The 17,219-nt window shown below is 39.2% G+C and overlaps 2 protein-coding genes across 2 annotated transcripts; one reads left to right on the top strand and one right to left on the bottom strand.

Moving 5' to 3' along the window:
• Positions 1–13,296, bottom strand: LOC110160651 (bone morphogenetic protein 1-like). The gene is made up of 20 exons (XM_055153907.1): positions 13,013–13,296; positions 7,171–7,278; positions 6,950–7,090; positions 6,736–6,853; positions 6,356–6,534; positions 6,186–6,291; positions 4,125–4,249; positions 3,901–4,016; positions 3,717–3,819; positions 3,499–3,615; positions 3,286–3,431; positions 3,010–3,205; positions 2,824–2,949; positions 2,287–2,450; positions 2,028–2,208; positions 1,752–1,877; positions 1,358–1,485; positions 1,068–1,281; positions 701–951; positions 1–626 (listed from the first exon to the last, which is right to left on the bottom strand). The coding sequence occupies exons 2-20, from the start codon at positions 7,232–7,234 to the stop codon at positions 495–497; spliced, it is 2,733 nt and encodes a 910-aa protein (XP_055009882.1). The 5' UTR covers positions 7,235–7,278; positions 13,013–13,296; the 3' UTR covers positions 1–494.
• LOC110160649 (anthrax toxin receptor 1-like) lies at positions 9,433–17,016 on the top strand. Its single transcript, XM_020925324.2, has 19 exons — positions 9,433–9,573; positions 10,041–10,387; positions 11,678–11,749; positions 11,818–11,889; positions 11,961–12,042; positions 12,148–12,181; positions 12,394–12,473; positions 12,715–12,783; positions 12,868–12,948; positions 13,017–13,077; positions 13,162–13,260; positions 13,687–13,756; positions 13,827–13,905; positions 14,462–14,557; positions 14,641–14,685; positions 14,766–14,858; positions 15,503–15,667; positions 16,109–16,189; positions 16,556–17,016. Exons 2-19 carry the CDS (start codon positions 10,236–10,238, stop codon positions 16,901–16,903), a joined length of 1,779 nt encoding a protein of 592 aa, XP_020780983.2. The 5' UTR covers positions 9,433–9,573; positions 10,041–10,235; the 3' UTR covers positions 16,904–17,016.
• Positions 17,017–17,219: the final 203 nt, after the last annotated feature.

Raw genomic sequence — 17,219 nt, 5'->3', positions numbered from 1 at the left:
TTTGCTTTATGGAGTTATACAACATTAATCTAATCTGTTTATGGGGCTTTAGACATCAGCTCAGCTGGTTAAAGCAGAAAATATACACTCTTTTGAAAGAGTAACATTTTGAACAAAAAACAAAACACATTGAAACTGACATGACATTATTAATCTCTATAGTTATGATTTTTCAGACCAATTGTGCATTCCAAATCAGTGGCATGGAAAGGAAACAAAAATAGGCAAATTACTTTATACATCATCAATATAATACACTACTGCATATCCCATATTTGTCTTGGCAGTTTAAAACAATACTCTGTTTTAAACTTTCACTATTGTCTAAAGTCCTATGCTACACAAGGCTGGAGTTCACTGATCCAGAAGTGAATGTGAAGTATTTGGGTTGGTGTCTGTGGTTTCAATCGGTCCATACTTCGACTCCTTGTCTGCAGCTGGGTGTGTCCCACTTAATGTTAGGGTCCAAGTCTCATTTTAGGTTGACGATAGGTTTAGCTTGCATGCAAAGTGTCCTGGAACTTTGTGCTTGTATACTGTACATGGAAGCCTTTTTTACTAATGCTGTCATCTGAATGAAACTTTAAAATAATGGCATCTCCGGCTGAGTAGATCTCCTCTGGGGCCTGTAAACACATCACAGAAGTAAGATATGGTACTAACCCTTTGAGATCTGTTTGTCTTCTCATTTGAGTCTTACTCCCGATCCACAGAAGCGGCCCAGCCTTGGAGACTTGGTGTCTGCCCCATCATACAGTTCAACATAATCATAACCACAGTCAGCTTCTTCTTCTATCTCAAACACTTGGAAGATAACCTCCACACCATAGCCCTTCTCAGCAGACACCACCCACTCACAGTCTGCTCCTCCTGGGTAATTGTTGTCTCCAAACTGGGCATGAGAGAACAAGTCTTTGGTCTTGACCTCAGCTTTTAGGCTTCCTCCACATTCTGAGAAGTCATTGCCATAAAATGAGGGTCAAATAGAAGAAGGGCAAATTCAGCTTTTTTGGTTGATCTATATAAAAGCAATACTGTCAATAATTATTCTTTAAGGTGCATATTACCTGATCTATAGGAGGCCTCAAAGCCTCGCTTTTGCACTGAGTTGTCAGAAAAAAAACGTAGAAACATCTTATTGTCACTTGAGATGACCGGGGAAGGCTTCTTAGTGCCACAAAATCGGCCTAAACTTGGAGAACGGACATCTCTGCCATCATAAATCTCCAAGTGATCATAAGCACATTCCAGATGGGCCTCCATATCGATTTCATTGAATATCTGAAATTTAAATTGTACATGAAAAATTTGACCAGTATGCATTGACTGAAATGTAAACTAAAAAGTAGTTCCATACAAGTTTGATGCGGTGGCCTGGAGTAGAGGACATAGACCATGTGCAGGCTTTCTTGCTGGGATATCTGCCTGGCCAGTTGGGGCTACTGATAATTCCCGAAACACTGTTTACGACATGGTCACAGCCCGCTGGGGAGGTAAATAGCTAATGTTTAGCTTTAGCTTCATATGATAACAAAACAGAAATGCTATAGATATTACATTTTGTCATTTAGCAATCTAAACATATTTGTATGTATATAAAGGGAGAAAAACTATAATTGACTGATTAATAATTATTTATCCCCTTTTTCAAATTATCATGATTATCCCAGGTTTATTTTGTTAATTCATATTAACTGAGTCTGGACTTGGTGAGTAAGCTAGTCACAACACATTATAGTAATGATATTTACCTTCTTTGCAGTCATGCTTATTGTCATGCAGCATGAACCCACTGCGGCACTGACAACTGTAGCTTCCAAATGTATTTACACACTCATGCTGACATCCTCCATTTTCTTTGGAGCACTCATCCACATCTGTGAAGGTTTATAAAACAAACAAGAGTTAGTCTCATCAGTCAAAACAGAAAATTAACACTTGTGGGCTCTATCTTCCAAGTATCAAAATGTTTGTCCACATTCCTGCTACATGCTTGTATGGTTCACGTTATGTTTCATTTGTCTCACCAGAGAAGTAGTGAGCACTGAACCCTCTCTTAGACACTGTGTTGTCAGACTTGAACTCAATCCTCATGTTGTTGTGCAGAGAGGTGATAACCTCTGGTTTCTCTGCGCCACAAAACTTTCCATGAAGTTTTGAATCTGAACTCAGACCACTGCGCACCTCTACATAATCATATTTACAAACCTAAAAGACAACACATGACTTAGAAAACAAGATGTTCATACCTAGAAACATTGAATTTGATTAGCAGAAGAAACCTACATCATTCCCCTCAGTTTCAAATGCGTCAAACACCAGTGTGATGCGGTACTGAATGGGAGCCACCAGCTGCCACACACAGTTCTTGCTGGGAGGGTACTCTTTGGGCCAACCAGGAGTGGACAGAGAACCATTAAGCTTTGTCAGGAACCCACCACAAGCAGCTGCTGATAGGAGACATTGGCTTTAGAGTTAATAAGTACTCATATTTTATGTCATTTACGTTTTCATGCATATACACAATAATGATTAATTTGAAAATGTAAACACCAATACAATACAAACTGTGTTATTATCATTAGGCACTTCACATTATATTATGGACAGCTTTTAGTTTGTTAGTGGCACCGAGTCAAATCTCATTTTCAAGTTGCTGTTAGTCAGCAGTGCCCCCTTGTGGATAAATTCCAAATAATCTTCACAGTTCAAGATTCTGCCTTGAACCAGCAGATTATTCATGTGTTCAGTTTGAATAGACTAATGTGGGTAAATATATGTTATCTCATTAGTAACTGGGTGTGAGTTGTTGTTTAGACTCACTTTCACAGCTGCGCTTGTCCGGTGCCAGCTCAAAGCCAGGGTCACAGGCACACCTATAGCTGCCGAGTGTGTTTAGACAACGCTGCTCACACTGGCCTCTATCAGGTCTAGAGCACTCATCCATCTCTGTAAAGGATTCTAGTTGTTATTTCATAGTGCAAAACATAGTCATGTTATCTTGCTGACCTTTAAAAAAGTTGGCTGAAAACCCAGCTTTGTTGACAGACCCATCAGACACAAACTTAAGCCAGAGCTTGTTGGAGCTACTTTTAATGTCATCTGGTTTTTCATAGCCACAGAAACGTCCAATCAAAGGGCTTTCCTCTGATGCACCATCTCTCAGTTCCACATAGTCATAGGAGCAGCTATCATGTCTCTCAATCTACAGACAGGGACAAGATACTTAAATAGGATTTGGGGTAATAATAACTGGCCTATAACTTCAGATAAACTAGATTTTACCTCAAATGACTGAAAGGACAGACCCACATGAAATCCTTCTGCCACTGAGATCTTCCACACACATGCTTTGTTGGACTGGTAGTCATCAGGATAATTTGGAGACTGGATCTGACCATTGTCTTTTTTAACTTCTCCTCCACAAATGGCTACACAGAGTGAGCTGTCAGATGTGGTGGGATTCAACAAAGTCAAATATTCAGACTTAAAGAGCACCTTCATAAACAGCAGAAAAACCTTTGCCGACCCAGTTGCTACTACTTCTAAATTCAATCCAAAGTTGGCTGTCGGTTGAAGTAATTGAATCTGGAAGTGTTTCTCCACAAAAACGTCCTATATTAAAATAAAATAAAATAAATAACTTTATATTACAACCCCGCATAGTTTGTCACACAATACAAATAATCTAGCAAACAGATTAACTAATGTAATACCTTTGAGGGGAGCTTTTCTCCAGAAACCGTCACGCACTTCCACATGGTCATACCAGCACAAGTGACTCCTGAACAAGTCCATGGAGGAGAAGTTCAGAATAATCTGTAAATGACAAATAACTATAAAGTATAGTAAGATAGTAATAAATATGTATGTATTATTAACAAATATTAATTTGCCAACCTTTTCTCCCGGTGTGACAGAGATCCTCCAGACACAGTGAGCGTATGCTGCATAGCCATTGGGAAAACCAGGAGAGGAGAAGTTCCCACTACTGTCTTGTAAGTTGTCTCCACACTCTTGTTGTAGAAACAAGGACATTAGCTTTATTCTCAGTCTACAAAAGCTTTATGCTGGGCATCTGTGACTTGAATATTATGCAAGCAACATAGTGTAGTTATTCTTACTTGCACATTTGTAAAGTTTGCGAGCTTGTGCAATATCGCCTTTGCTAAGTTTAGTCCTTTGTCCAATTGACGGTCTTACTCCATTGATGTCATAACGAGGAAGTATTGTGTCTAAAAAAATGCCTCTGTAAAAATATCACAGTTAAAAGCAAACCAATATCACAGAAGGGTCCTTCAATTTGTCAGGTGGGACTCTTATCCAACACCTTGATACTGTATTAATTGTGATGGACGTGAGTCACTTTTGACCAGTTCCCATGGTGATGGGCCTATGAATGGCAGGCATGTGCAAACACCGAGCTCTGAATGAAGCCTTTGGCTGGTGCCAGCAGGCTCAGTGGAGCCCACTGCTGAATGGCACAGAAAAAGGCCACTCCAGCTCAAATGGTTCAACAAAGCCTCAACTGCCAGGCCTTTATTTAGTTTGGCTTTCCTCCATGACCCAGACCAGCAACACAGCGATGGGTATAAAAAAATCCAAAAGCACATAATTCAACAGGGAACCATGATGTACGAGACAGAAATAAAAGGAAACTAGTGTGAAAGGACTGCTACCACAATACAGAAACTAATGCTCAGAGGTTTGCCACAGAGGCCATATAACAGAGGCAGCTGCGGCAGCAGGATGCTCTGACCTATGCAACATCAAGATATTTGTGTAGAACTAGGACCTGTGGGCTACGCCTCTTGTTAATTATCGCTATTGCAGAATATTTGACAAATACAAGTTTCTTCATTGGGACAACACAATCAAGTATGCAGATTTAATTTTGGTATACAAAGTTTAGTTCCTCTAAAGAAGTTTGTGAAAAGAAATTCAAATCACACTACAACAGCAGCTCTAGAAGTGACTCCTCTGCGTCGTTTAGAAAAAGTGCTTTTGGACAGCTCTCTTTTGCTTATTGAGCAGGTCAAACATAGAATACAGTGCCTGCTCATATACGAGAACTTTCAACACTGGCAGCATTTTCTAAAGCTTTAAATCAGTGGTTGTTCAATGGCCAAATATGTCACCATGTTTAACCAAATAACATTTTTTATATTAAAGGGTTGCTGGTCTTTAACTCTTGACTTCGATCTTCAAATGAACTGTTAGAAATGTATTGTATGTATAGTGAGTGTACAGTGAGTGTGTTTTACGTATAGTGAGTGTGCTGGTTTTATGTACTTTTGTGTGATTGTTGCTGTACTTTTCCCTGTCCTATAGATCACAGGTGTCAAACATAAGGCCCGGGGGCCGGATCCGGCCCTCCAAGACCTTTAATATGGCCCTCGGCTGATTTTCTACTAAAATATTTTAATCATATTTTCTATTACAATATTGGTAATTTTCTGTTCCGCTTAGCATAGCAGTGTCTCCCGTGCCTCTGTGCGTGGCCCCTCCCACCAGAGCAGCACAAATTAAGACTTGCCTCTTTCCAAACGCTCTTAAAGGATGATTGTTTTGACTGTTGACCGCGACACCCTCATCAGAAAAATGTCAAAAATGAGAAAAGTGGAGCCGAGTGCAGGATTTTCCAAAAAAAAAAAATCACTTATTCCTATTTGCATTCAAGTTAATGTTAAAACATTGTGTTGAAATAGCATTTTTTTTCATAATATTATAATATTTTGTAAAAGAAAGAGTTCATCAATTAAAAAAGATTTCTGTAATAGATTTGCGTTTCTCTGCACAAATATTTTAACTTATTGCTGTTTTTGGGGTTTATATGCCATGAGTTTTCTGATCCGGCCCCTTTAGGATTAAAGTAGGCTGGATACGGCCCCGGACCAAAATGAGTTTGACACCCCTGCTATAGATGATTTCACATCAACCTGCTGAGGGACTGAAGATGGAAATTAGCCACACTGGATATAATTTACATATTTACATTTTAAATATTCAATAATATGAGTGGTCCCTTTATAAATAAATAAATAAATAAATAAGAAGAAATAAACTCAAATTCTCAATTTAGAAGTTATACAGTTTTGGTGATGTGTTGTATTTTTAGAGGACAAATGAATGCAGAAAAATGTGGAACAATAAGTAACTGGAATATTATACAATAAAATACTAACCTGGAAAACGTGTTTCTTGCATAATGCATGATGCTACCAAAGTCGTATACCTCTCCAAGTGAGTCCACCTCCCCTGGCTCCATCTTATAGAAATTATATTCTTGACCTGTAACACAAATATTACTCTGCTGCACCTGCTCCAAAAGGATACCAGTCTAGTACAGCCATACCTGGCTGGATGTTGTCTCTGATGATGCTCACATGCTCATCTCGGTCTGGACGTGTGTGTTCATGCCAAAAGCCCACCACATGACCAAGCTCATGCACCACTATACCAAACTTATCACAATTCTTTCCTATGGAAATGGCCTGAGGGCCTCCTCCTCGCCTCCCCACATATGAGCAACATCTGCAGAGGACAGCACAACTTACTGAATGGCTTATGAGCTCTAAGAACTCTAATTATATTTTATTAGTTTTCTATGTATCTTGTGATATTGAATTATATGAAGTAATCTCTGGATTGGTGTGAATTGATAGGTCAGGATAACTGACTGTATATATATGAGATAAGGACAAGAACATAATTAAATATGTGCCTCTAACTCACCCACAAGGTCTGTAGGTAAACACGATATAGCTTTCTTCAGTTGTCCTCTCAATGAATGTTACACAAGTGTATTTCTCCCAATGACGCATTGCCTGACGGAAAATAGCTCTCTGACTACCTGAAAACAATAAGTAATTATACAAGAGAAATGTCTTTTCTAGACCAGGAGTTTGCATACTTGTGCAGTACAGTGCCGTCTTAATTGACTCCTTACCACTAAAGTTTCCACTGATTACATATGGGATGATGCCATCGGGCCAGATTCGCTCAGGTCTGGAGGTTGCTGCCCTCCTCCTACGATGTGCAGGGAATATGTTTGCTCTCTTGCTCCTGTTACTAGGAACAGTCCCATTTTCTGCAGTTGGAAGACAACATTTATCAGTTATATCTTTATATATCAAATTATCTTAAATGTGTCAATAGAACAGTCCATACTCGAGCTGGTTTGGTTCAATACAGTGTGCTGAAAATCAGCTGTTTTCTGAAAAGCTTTCAACATGCTGATGTCGTCCTCATCCAGAGCAATATCACCCCAAAAAGCAACTGAAAGAGGAGGACACAGTGATTAGTAAAAAACAAAAAAAACAAAAAAACACCTTTAACAACTAAAGTGTATTTAATGTTTCCACACAACTTTTGCTGAAATTCATCTAAAAATGCATTAAATCACAAATAGTAATTTACAAAAATCAGAAAATTCTGAATACAATGCACGATCCCTGTGCACATTTTATGTTTCAAAAGGAGGCCTGAGCAGGGATCTGTGTTTGTTTGATGAGCAAACACAGGCTGTGAATGCAGGTGGTACCACACACGCTCCAGTGTAGTGAAAGGCTTCTGCAGCTGCTGTGCCACTACAGAGAACAGATATGTGCTCAGAATATTTTACAGAACAGTAACTTTGACAGTCCCATATTAGGCCCTGCAGAGAAAGTACTGAAATAATAATTATATATTGGGCCTGCCAATTCTATTACACTGCAGGAGGTTATTGAGAGATATTTTAGAAATCTGTGTATAAAATAACTATAACTGGGGCACCTTAGTCTTGACATTGTATAACTCATTTTAACTCAGTATATAATTTAAACTAGGACTACAGTCATAGTGACAGGAAGAGGTATGACTGAGGTATGATTTTGCATCAACTGTGGGCAATAAGATGGATCCCTCAAACATGCAAATGAAAATTAACCATTTTGTGAGGGCATCTTCCTCCAGGCATTAGAAATAATTGAAGCCAGTTTATATGTATTAAAATGTAATGACCATCTCTATTTATATAAATTGTCTATTCTATTTGTTGCTTATGTTTATAACCTGCAATGGAGCTTTTACAGTGCAATGGTCTGTGCTTTTAAATTGTAACAATGTGATTATTAATTAATTATTAATGAGTAATTCATCTATATCTGAAAACATACATTTTAAAAGATGGACATCTTCATTGCAAAAACAAGAACTTTTTCCCTTAACTGAACTGCGGGTGGTAAACTTTGTGCAGCAACTGATAGCTGGGAGCAAAGACCTTTACAAACAATTGTCTGATAACCGTAAGTCATTCATAACTCAGCCAAAATATTGTGAATGGACTAAAATACACTACACTGAACCTGGCCAGAGTAGTACATTTCTAACTCACAGCATTATTGTTGTTCTCACATAATCATGGCTATACAATCTCACTCAGTAACCCTCATTTAGATACATATGATGTAACATAGTGGGCAGGCCTCAGAGTCACAATGAACGGGCCTTTGAAGTGGACTCACTCATGCAGAGGGTGACTGTAATGACTGTCACCCCTGCCACGACGCCCCATGCCCACAGCACAAGGGCTTTCACCGGCGTCCAGCCTCACTGACCTCAGTCTCCAGGCAACTGCCTCAGAAAGAGCTGTGTGTTTTGACATTTCGGCAGAGAAAAGGGAGCCCAACCAGCTGGAGGTTGCTCAATTACCCAAATAATACATTGGCATGTGTAATGATGCCGAAAGTTGTTTTCTTTAGAGATGCCCCATTAAACCACTAAACAACGTACCATAAATGTGTAGCATAAAAGGTATTGTGCTTATGTTATTGTGGCATAGATAAGCATTAGCCTATCTATTACCTGCTATCTAGATCCACTGAACTCGAGAACCATATGTAATATCAATTAAATGATATGCTAAACTTAAGGCCCTAGATGTCTTCAACGAACGGCGAAATTTACTTTCTGTGGCTCACTGAGTGCAATCATTGAACTTCTTACCATGTCTGTCAGAGACAGCTTAATGAAAAAAGAAAATAATGCCACATTGTTAATAGAAACATGCAACAGCAAATTAGTTAAAATTACAATTTCATAACAGTTCACAGTGGAGGCACATGCCCAAGTGTTAATAGATGTTACCAATTGAGAATATACATTTAGCTAATGAAAATGGCAAGCAGCATTTAAAATGCTTTAAAATAAAATAAAAAGCACGTGGTATGGCATAAAAATAAAGAAATTCTACTGACATGAACGATAATAGATCACGTTACCAGCTTTACAAGGGTCCTTATAGTCGATGGCATCACTGGAGGAGGAGAAATTACTGTCCTCAAACTCCCAATCAGCCGCAGGAGAAGCGTGGACACAGCAGAGCAGGAATAACAGCAGGCGAGCACACGCCATGATCAAAGAGCTGGGGCTCAAATGAGAGAGGAGCAGCGCTGAAGTTGCCCCGGAGCGGCGCTGTGAGGTTCACACACATCAGCTGCTCTCACGACTCCATTGTACTGCAGCAGAACAGCAGTGGGTCCACTGCCAAGAACACGACCCGCGGTACCTGCACGTGGCACAGCTAAACAAGTCAGGCATTTCCTCTCATAATGTTCATTTATCTCTCTTTCATTTACTTTCATATGTTGTACGTTCCAGGTTTAACTTGCACTTTGTGCACGTGCTAGTCTACCTAGTCTGTGAAAGCCTATTAAAGAAATGTGGCACGTGTGTTGTTGTACTGATATCGCCTTAGTGTAGGCCTATGTTCTGCCTATAGGCCTACAAAAACATAATCATTATTATGAATAAATGTATTTATGTTCTAAAACTTTAGACTGTCTAGTGCAATGTATGTGCCGTGGTTACCACTAAGTGGCACTGGTGAACAGGATTAACAGAAAACTAATTGTCAATACAAATTTCCTATAACTATAGTTCCTTTAACATAGCTAAACACGACTAAACCTTATCAAGCATGTAGCCTAAGTGTGTTAAAGTGGCCTATAAAAAAAGTAGTAATATTGTTAATACCACATCTATCTTGTTTTTTTCAGATGATATTGCTGATCATGTGCTGTGAAGAATTGGCAGAGAGAGGGAGCTGGTGTCCCGTCCCACTCCACTTTTCTCTGTCCAAGCAACTGCTCCAGAGGAGATGGGACTGAGATCCAGAAGAGAGCACTTCTCGCTTCAGCATGGTGCTCCCTCTTTTCTGAGGGTGACACCTGTGTGCTCAGAGCTGCAGAGGGATGTTTGTGCACTGGAACAGGCAGGTCCTGCTCCCTGTGCTCGGCCTGCTGACCGTCCTAATGGTTCCTGCTGCTCCACAACAGACCAACAGCCAGAGGGAGGCAGGCTCATCCTGCTACGGCGGATTTGACCTCTACTTTGTTTTGGACAAGTGAGTGAGTCTAATCTAAGTCTAATCAAAGATACAATAGATAATACATTTAGACCAATTTAAGCTAAGGCTAACCCATATTTGTAACAAAAATCTTTGCATTCTTTCTATCTCCTGTCTTCTTTTCCAATTTCTTCCTTTACTCAGCTGAAAAAGAGATGCAAATGAGTGAGCTTTAAGCTTATATTTTCTATACATAATCTTCATACATATTTTTTCTGAGTTTAGTCCATGGTGAGAGCGTTAACATAAGGATTTGGTTACACAGGCATTTAAGCTGTCAAAACTGTTAACACAAAGCTTCTGGACTAGTGGTCATGGAAACTCATTTGTCTCTTTGTTTTGAAGTGCAGTATCACTTTTATTACAAAGTGCTTCTGTTCCATTACCACAGCCCAGTTAGCTTATCTGTGGATTTACATTGTGTTTATTGACATCTATTTGTGTCACAGTGCATTTGTTGATAAAGTCATGTCTTTGCTTGTCAAACACATCCAGGATCGTATTCTGAGTTGCTCACTTTGCAGAAACCCTTTCTCCATTAGAGCCAGATGTTCCAAAGATTCTGTGTGTTTGGCTGGCTGTGCACTCTCACATCACAGCTTAAATGAAAACAGGAGAAGAGGGCTAGCAGCGCAGAGAGAAAAGGAAAACAGTTTATTTAGACTTTGCAACACCACTTGGCCTGGGCCGGACATCAGACCAGTTGGCACCTGTTATGGAGTACGAAGCTGGACAGTATTGTAAAACTTGGGAATGAAGTTCTTACAATAAACATAAGTCGCAATCTACAGTACCTCATTAATGACACAACTGTATGAAGTATTCATTTGTTTATTTATTTATTTTTTTAATTTCTGACAAGAGATCATTATGTGACATTTAGCTGAGTGCATGCATTCTCCTGGGCCACTATTAAATGGTAGTTGTCCTTGAATCCCAGGGCAAATTGGGACCATTAACACAGGATTTAGGATTCTTAAAGAAATGAAATAAGGAAGTCAAGTAAACACTGGAATCTCCAGTCTCTTTATACAGTGGCAGAGCCTGTTGACATGTCCCATCAGACGATGTCTGGACGAACACAGTGTGTGGACTAAACAGATCTCCTCCGTAAGGGTTTCATATTTGTGTTCAGTAGCTTTAGTCTGGGACCTGAATTAGAAAGCAAAGACAAATATTTTATTTTCCTTAAAAGGCTAACTTGGCAAAACACAATTTTAATGCCATGATAATAGTATGCCTCTAATAATACTTTTCTGTTTTGAAAAAAGTGTGACTTTTCTTTAGGTCTGGCAGTGTCCGGGGCTACTGGAATGAAATTTACTATTTTGTTGTCCACTTGGCACACAAATTCACAAGGTAAACCCACATGCACAAATGTGTTTACAAAACATGGACTTATTTTAATGTTGGTCTGTCTGGTCTAGTCCACAGCTGCGGATGTCCTTCATTGTGTTTTCCACCTCAGGGACAACACTTATGCCTTTGACAGAGGACAGGTGATGCAGTGGCTATATACAGTCCCAATGTCAATGTGAAGAATTACATCTCATTGTTTGTCACTGAACAGAGAAGAGATCCGTGTGGGACTGGAGGAGCTGAACCTGGTGGAGCCTGGTGGAGACACATTTTTGAACAAAGGATTGGAGAGAGTAAGTTTTCTGTGAGGTCTAGGAAAAGTCACTCACTTGTCCAAAAAACATTTCAGTGAGCTCTATTTAAATTGAGAGGCACTGACTCTGAAAGTGTTCTTGCAGGCCAGTGAACAGATCTACTATAGGAGTGGCGATGGTGGGTACAATATTTTCCTTTTTAGCAGTTAATCGTTAGCTCATTTTTAATAAATTAATCATTATTGAAAGATATGGCAATGCAATAAATAAGTAAGTAAGAATAATATTAATAAAACTGGTGTTTATATCACAGATGTTCCTGACTTCACTTGAGAAATGCAGTTTTTACTATTTCAGTTTTCCAGGCCTGTTTCTCTGTTGTCTTTTCAGCTCATCGGACAGCGAGTGTGATCATTGCTCTGACAGATGGAGAACTAAGGGAAAATCAGTTTGAAGATGCTCAAAGGGAGGTAATGCTGATACAATAATGTTTTAATGGACCTGCCAATAAAAGTGGACTCCCAGTATAGCAGCTGATCTCTGTAGTAGTGCAAAACCCACTAAGTCTTTTATGTAGGAGCAGCTGTTTTGCTGCAGCTGTCAAAGACATACCAGTGCTGATGACATCAGTGACTGAAAATGCACAAAAACTTTCAAAATTAAAGAAGACAAGGGACCAGCTCTTAAAGTATTTTCTCTTTGTTTGTGCAGGCAGGCAGAGCTCGGCAGCTTGGGGCTACTGTCTACTGTGTGGGAGTTAAAGACTTTAATGAAACACAGGTATCCCATCTTAACTTTAGTAAGACAGTTCATTATGCCTCTAATCTGTAGTCGTACTGTAATCATTCACCCAATATTTTATAGCTATCAACCATTGCTGACAGCAAGGACCACGTGTTTCCTGTTAATGATGGATTTCAAGCACTGCAAGGCGTCATTGACTCAGTAAGACAAACACAAAAAACACCAAATTAATTTCAGATATATGAGGATGTTTTTGTTGACTTACATAGATCCTTAAAAGATCATGTATTGAGATCCTTGCTGTAGAACCGTCAAGCATCTGTGAAGGAGGTAAATAATATGAATTAGTCAGTCAATTGCACACTATTGTTTATTTGTATTGTATTGTTTATATATTATTTTTACACATCTCAGAGTCCTTTCAAGTAGTCGTCAAGGGAAACGGCTTCCTTCACGCAAGAGATGTACAGAAAGTTCTGTGCAGTTTCCGCATTAATGACACAGTCACCCTAAGTGAGTTCACAGCTTTTAGACTTTATCAAAACAAAAAAAAACAAAAAAAAATCTTACCTTTCTTTAGGACAACTGAGTAGCGTTGGCTTGGCCATCTCCATCTTGGCCAGGTCTTTTCACTTTACAATGATTTAAGCTTCTGTCTTTCCTCCCAAACCCTGATGCCTTTGAATGCACTGGTATAGCACTCAGGCTTCTCACATGTTGGAGGGGAATGTGGATCTCTTCAGACACAGACAGACTCATGAGGCCAGGATAAATAAACCACAACTCTCCTGCTTTCGATCCTCTTTCCGTGAGCAAGGAAGCCCAGGAATTTAATAACAATATGAAATATTTTAGCATTTGCATCTCTCTGTTTAGTTTGATGTAAATGTCTTGAGTCAAAACACAATGTAGATCCTTATTTTCCATGTGAATTTTCAGTGGAAAGACCGCTTGAGGTTAGAGACACTTATCTTCTATGCCCTGCTCCTGTTTTGGACAAAGTGGGAATGTAAGTTACACTGACAAACATAGTCTTCATGGCTCCTACATTTTTTTTTTAATTTACTTTTTTCTTGTAGGTCAGCAACTCTCTATGTCAGCATGAACAATGGTCTGAGCTTCATATCGAGCTCTGTCACCATCACCGCAATCACATGTGTAAGTTGTAGTAATAAAATGTATTATCTTATTTAGGAAAGTAAAGGAGTAAAGGAGATTATTCTGTTAATGGATAATTGTGATTACCGTAATCAGGTCCCAGTATAATCACTCAAGTAAAAGAAAATACAATTTTAGAAGCAAAAATAAGCAATTTCAATCAGATCTATTCTATTTTATCTGTCTAGTTATGTTAAATTAACTTTATTGCAAAAGAAAACTGAATTCTGTCAACTGGACAAGAGTTTTAAGAGTGAGTCTGTTTCACCACTCATCCAAGTAGCTTCTTCAATTCTGTCTGGGTTCTCAAAGTTTCTGCCTTGAACATCTGTCTGAAGACAGAAGCTAACTACAGTGAAGCTAACACACCCTAGTTGTTGAAGTGTAGTTAGCAACACTAAAATCGTGACGTGCCCAGTCTTATTAATACACAGCCGTTTTCCAGTCACTTCTGACCACCCCTCCCCCACAAAAAATATACTTTACAACACTAAATTCATAAGCGTCTTACTGTTTCATAATAAGTTTCATGTTTCTTCTTCTTTCTTTGTTTCAGTCTGATGGTACTTTTGTAGCCATAGCATTGCTCATCCTGCTCCTGCTGTTGACAGTTGCTCTGCTCTGGTGGTTCTGGCCTCTCTGCTGCACTGTGGTATGATACAATTCAACTCTACAGACCAAGAAACACTCTAACATTTTCTGAATTATTTTAAATGTAAGAATGTTTTATTACAGGTGATTCATGAGCCACCTCCCCTCGCAGTCATAGATGATTTCTCAGTATGTATATTCTCATTAACACATTAAATTGAGTACTGTTTAGGACAAAAGTTTACTCAACTGTTTACTCAATCCCTGAGGATGATGAGGAAGATTACCCAAAAAAGCGGTGGCCCACAGTGGATGCTTCCTACTATGGAGGGCGGGGAGTTGGAGGAATCAAGAGAATGGAGGTAATATACCACTAAGCTGTATGTAATGTTAAATAACAGACAATGAATGGAAGACAATCTAGTTTAGTGATTGTAAGATACTGGATCCATGAATAGTCATTTCTTTTTAACACATGTGGACCGACAGCAAACTAATTCCAGCCTCCAGATTGAGACTAGCACGCTCAGCAGAAGGCATGTTTGAATTACTGCAAAACTATGGAGAGAGATCAAAGTACAGCACTGTCCAAAGAAAGGGGAAGCGGTCAGCAGTAAAAATATGAGTGTGCAGTTCTGTGGAAGAGACTTGAGTCACAAAGTGTCTGTCAGGAGACTGTTTTCACACTGAAATCTGGTCCAGCCTTTTCACACGTAGTCCCTTTGCTGCCCAGCGCTTTTCAACATTGGACAAATGTGTGCAGAAAATATGCAATGCTTCACTTCCTGTCCTCATTCTCTGCACCAAGTTTAAAGTCTTATGGTTCATTTGTTGAGGCTACTTGCAAGAGAACAAAATGTAATCCAATAGATAATTACCAAATAATTCACATTTAATTATGTCTTAACTTGAATTAAATGAATGAACATAACTTTTTGTAACTTACATACCATCTGACCTTGCAACACTAGAAACACTTGGCAACATGTGCCTCTGTCGTCCTCAGGTACGATGGGGGGATAAGGGCTCCACTGAAGAAGGAGCAAAACTGGAAAAAGCAAAAAATGCTCGAGTGGTGATGCCTGAGCAGGAGTTTGATTACCCTGCACCACGGCCATATTACCACACATACAAGTCAGTGCGCCCACAGAAATGGTACTCTCCCATCAGGGTGAGTGCTCTGCCAGTCATGTATGCTCCTAGCAGCTTTCTACAAAGATGTGTATTCAGATCTAACCAAAAAAATTTGAACAAGCTTTATTTTTTCTATGATGATGATTAAGGCAATCTACACCCACTCGTCATTAAGATGAATAGAAACAGACGTGAAAAGTGCTTGCCTGTAAATATAGCCACTTATGAAAAGCAATTTTAGAATAAACTTTTATAATTTGTGCTTCTTACATTAAAACCTCCTATACTATAATCAAAGACAGACATCTGGAAATATGGGCAGATGCTACCTCATGCAATAAACTTATAAAGTGTTTAATAGTGAGCAAATAAAGCTCTGCCCTACTCTGCCAGTCAGTGCACACAATTTTAAACATTAGGTTGTTATCAAAGATATTTATGAGTATTTTAGTGGTAATGTTTTTTTCTTCCTCTTCAGGGTAAACTTCACGCTCTGTGGGTTGTCTTGAGAAAAGGTTATGACAGAGTGTCAGTGATGAGACCTCATCCTGGAGACAGGGTCAGTCACAATTATTTTTAATCTACAAAATTATATTTACTTTTGATATAAAATGCCAATAATTATGTTGTGTCTCTAGAAGTTGAAAATATTTGATGTGATGAACTGGGACTTGATTAAACCAAATAAACAAATAGGAATGTTTCAAGAAGATAGTATAAAACTGTCTTCATCACAGTGTCTGCAGGAGTCATTAGTCAGTGCTTGGCAGAATGTTGTTTTGTTCTTTGACACCAGTTAAAAGGATTGAGGGAGGAATGTGCTTTTTCCATCTGCTGAAAGTTGTGCATTGAAGGAATGAAGGAACACACACAACTGTTGCGTAACAGTCATACTTAATCTCCTTTTTCTGTCCATTTTTAACAGGGCAAGTGCATTACATTCAAAAGAAGTCCATCATACCCTGCTCCACGCAATCCTATCTACAACCACCCATCCACACCCGTCTACACCCTGCCCCACACGCAGCAGCACAGATGGTCAGACGAGGGTCTGATGCCCCCATCACCCACCACCATCCTACCACCCCTGCCAACTACACCACCACCATGTTCAGTCTCATTTACAGCATATAATACATACAGGACCGCACCAGACAGAGAGCTCCCCCCACCCTCACCCACTGGGTGTGTGCCCCCACCTCCCAATGGACCACCACCCTGTAGAGCCCCCCCTCCCACACGTCCCCCACCTCATCCCAACACGGACATCTGAAAAGTACACTTCTACTGGTCAAGCTGTTCCAAATATGTTGCTTTAAAGTCACAGTGATGATATCATACACATGCTTGGGCTGATCTTTTTAGAAATTAAATTCAAACTTTTACACAAAATTAATAAATTATATTTGAGTTTGTTTTATTTTTTTTCAATTTTCTGTATTTTGAGGAAACAAAATAGTCTAATTCAAGTTTGCCTGCTCTTCATGTATATTTAACTGATTGAGTGAACAAAGTTTTGTGTGTTATTTTTAATGATTTATATTTGTGGTGTTTTGTTTTCTACACACTATTGTACTATTTTATTTTAG

The sequence above is a fragment of the Boleophthalmus pectinirostris genome, unplaced genomic scaffold (assembly GCF_026225935.1).
Source record: "Boleophthalmus pectinirostris isolate CB_2022bp ecotype Guang Dong unplaced genomic scaffold, ASM2622593v1 HiC_scaffold_18, whole genome shotgun sequence".
In the NCBI taxonomy this organism is placed as follows: domain Eukaryota; kingdom Metazoa; phylum Chordata; class Actinopteri; order Gobiiformes; family Gobiidae; genus Boleophthalmus; species Boleophthalmus pectinirostris.
The sequence above is the reverse complement of the archived record's forward strand: the minus strand, read 5'-3'. Positions and strand labels throughout refer to the sequence as shown.

Excerpts from the sequence above, each read along its gene's own strand:
- LOC110160651 (XM_055153907.1), bottom strand. The coding sequence starts at position 7,234 with ATGTTGAAAGCTTTTCAGAAAACAGCTGATTTTCAGCACACTGTATTG. Across the intron at positions 6,292-6,355 it reads CAGAGACAACATCCAGCCAG|GTCAAGAATATAATTTCTAT; the intron begins GTATGGCTGTAC and ends TTTGTGTTACAG. Across the intron at positions 2,451-2,823 it reads GGACAAGCGCAGCTGTGAAA|CAGCTGCTTGTGGTGGGTTC; the intron begins GTGAGTCTAAAC and ends GTCTCCTATCAG.
- LOC110160649 (XM_020925324.2), top strand. The coding sequence starts at position 10,236 with ATGTTTGTGCACTGGAACAGGCAGGTCCTGCTCCCTGTGCTCGGCCTG. Across the intron at positions 10,388-11,677 it reads CTCTACTTTGTTTTGGACAA|GTCTGGCAGTGTCCGGGGCT; the intron begins GTGAGTGAGTCT and ends ACTTTTCTTTAG. Across the intron at positions 14,686-14,765 it reads CAGTCATAGATGATTTCTCA|GATGATGAGGAAGATTACCC; the intron begins GTATGTATATTC and ends TCAATCCCTGAG.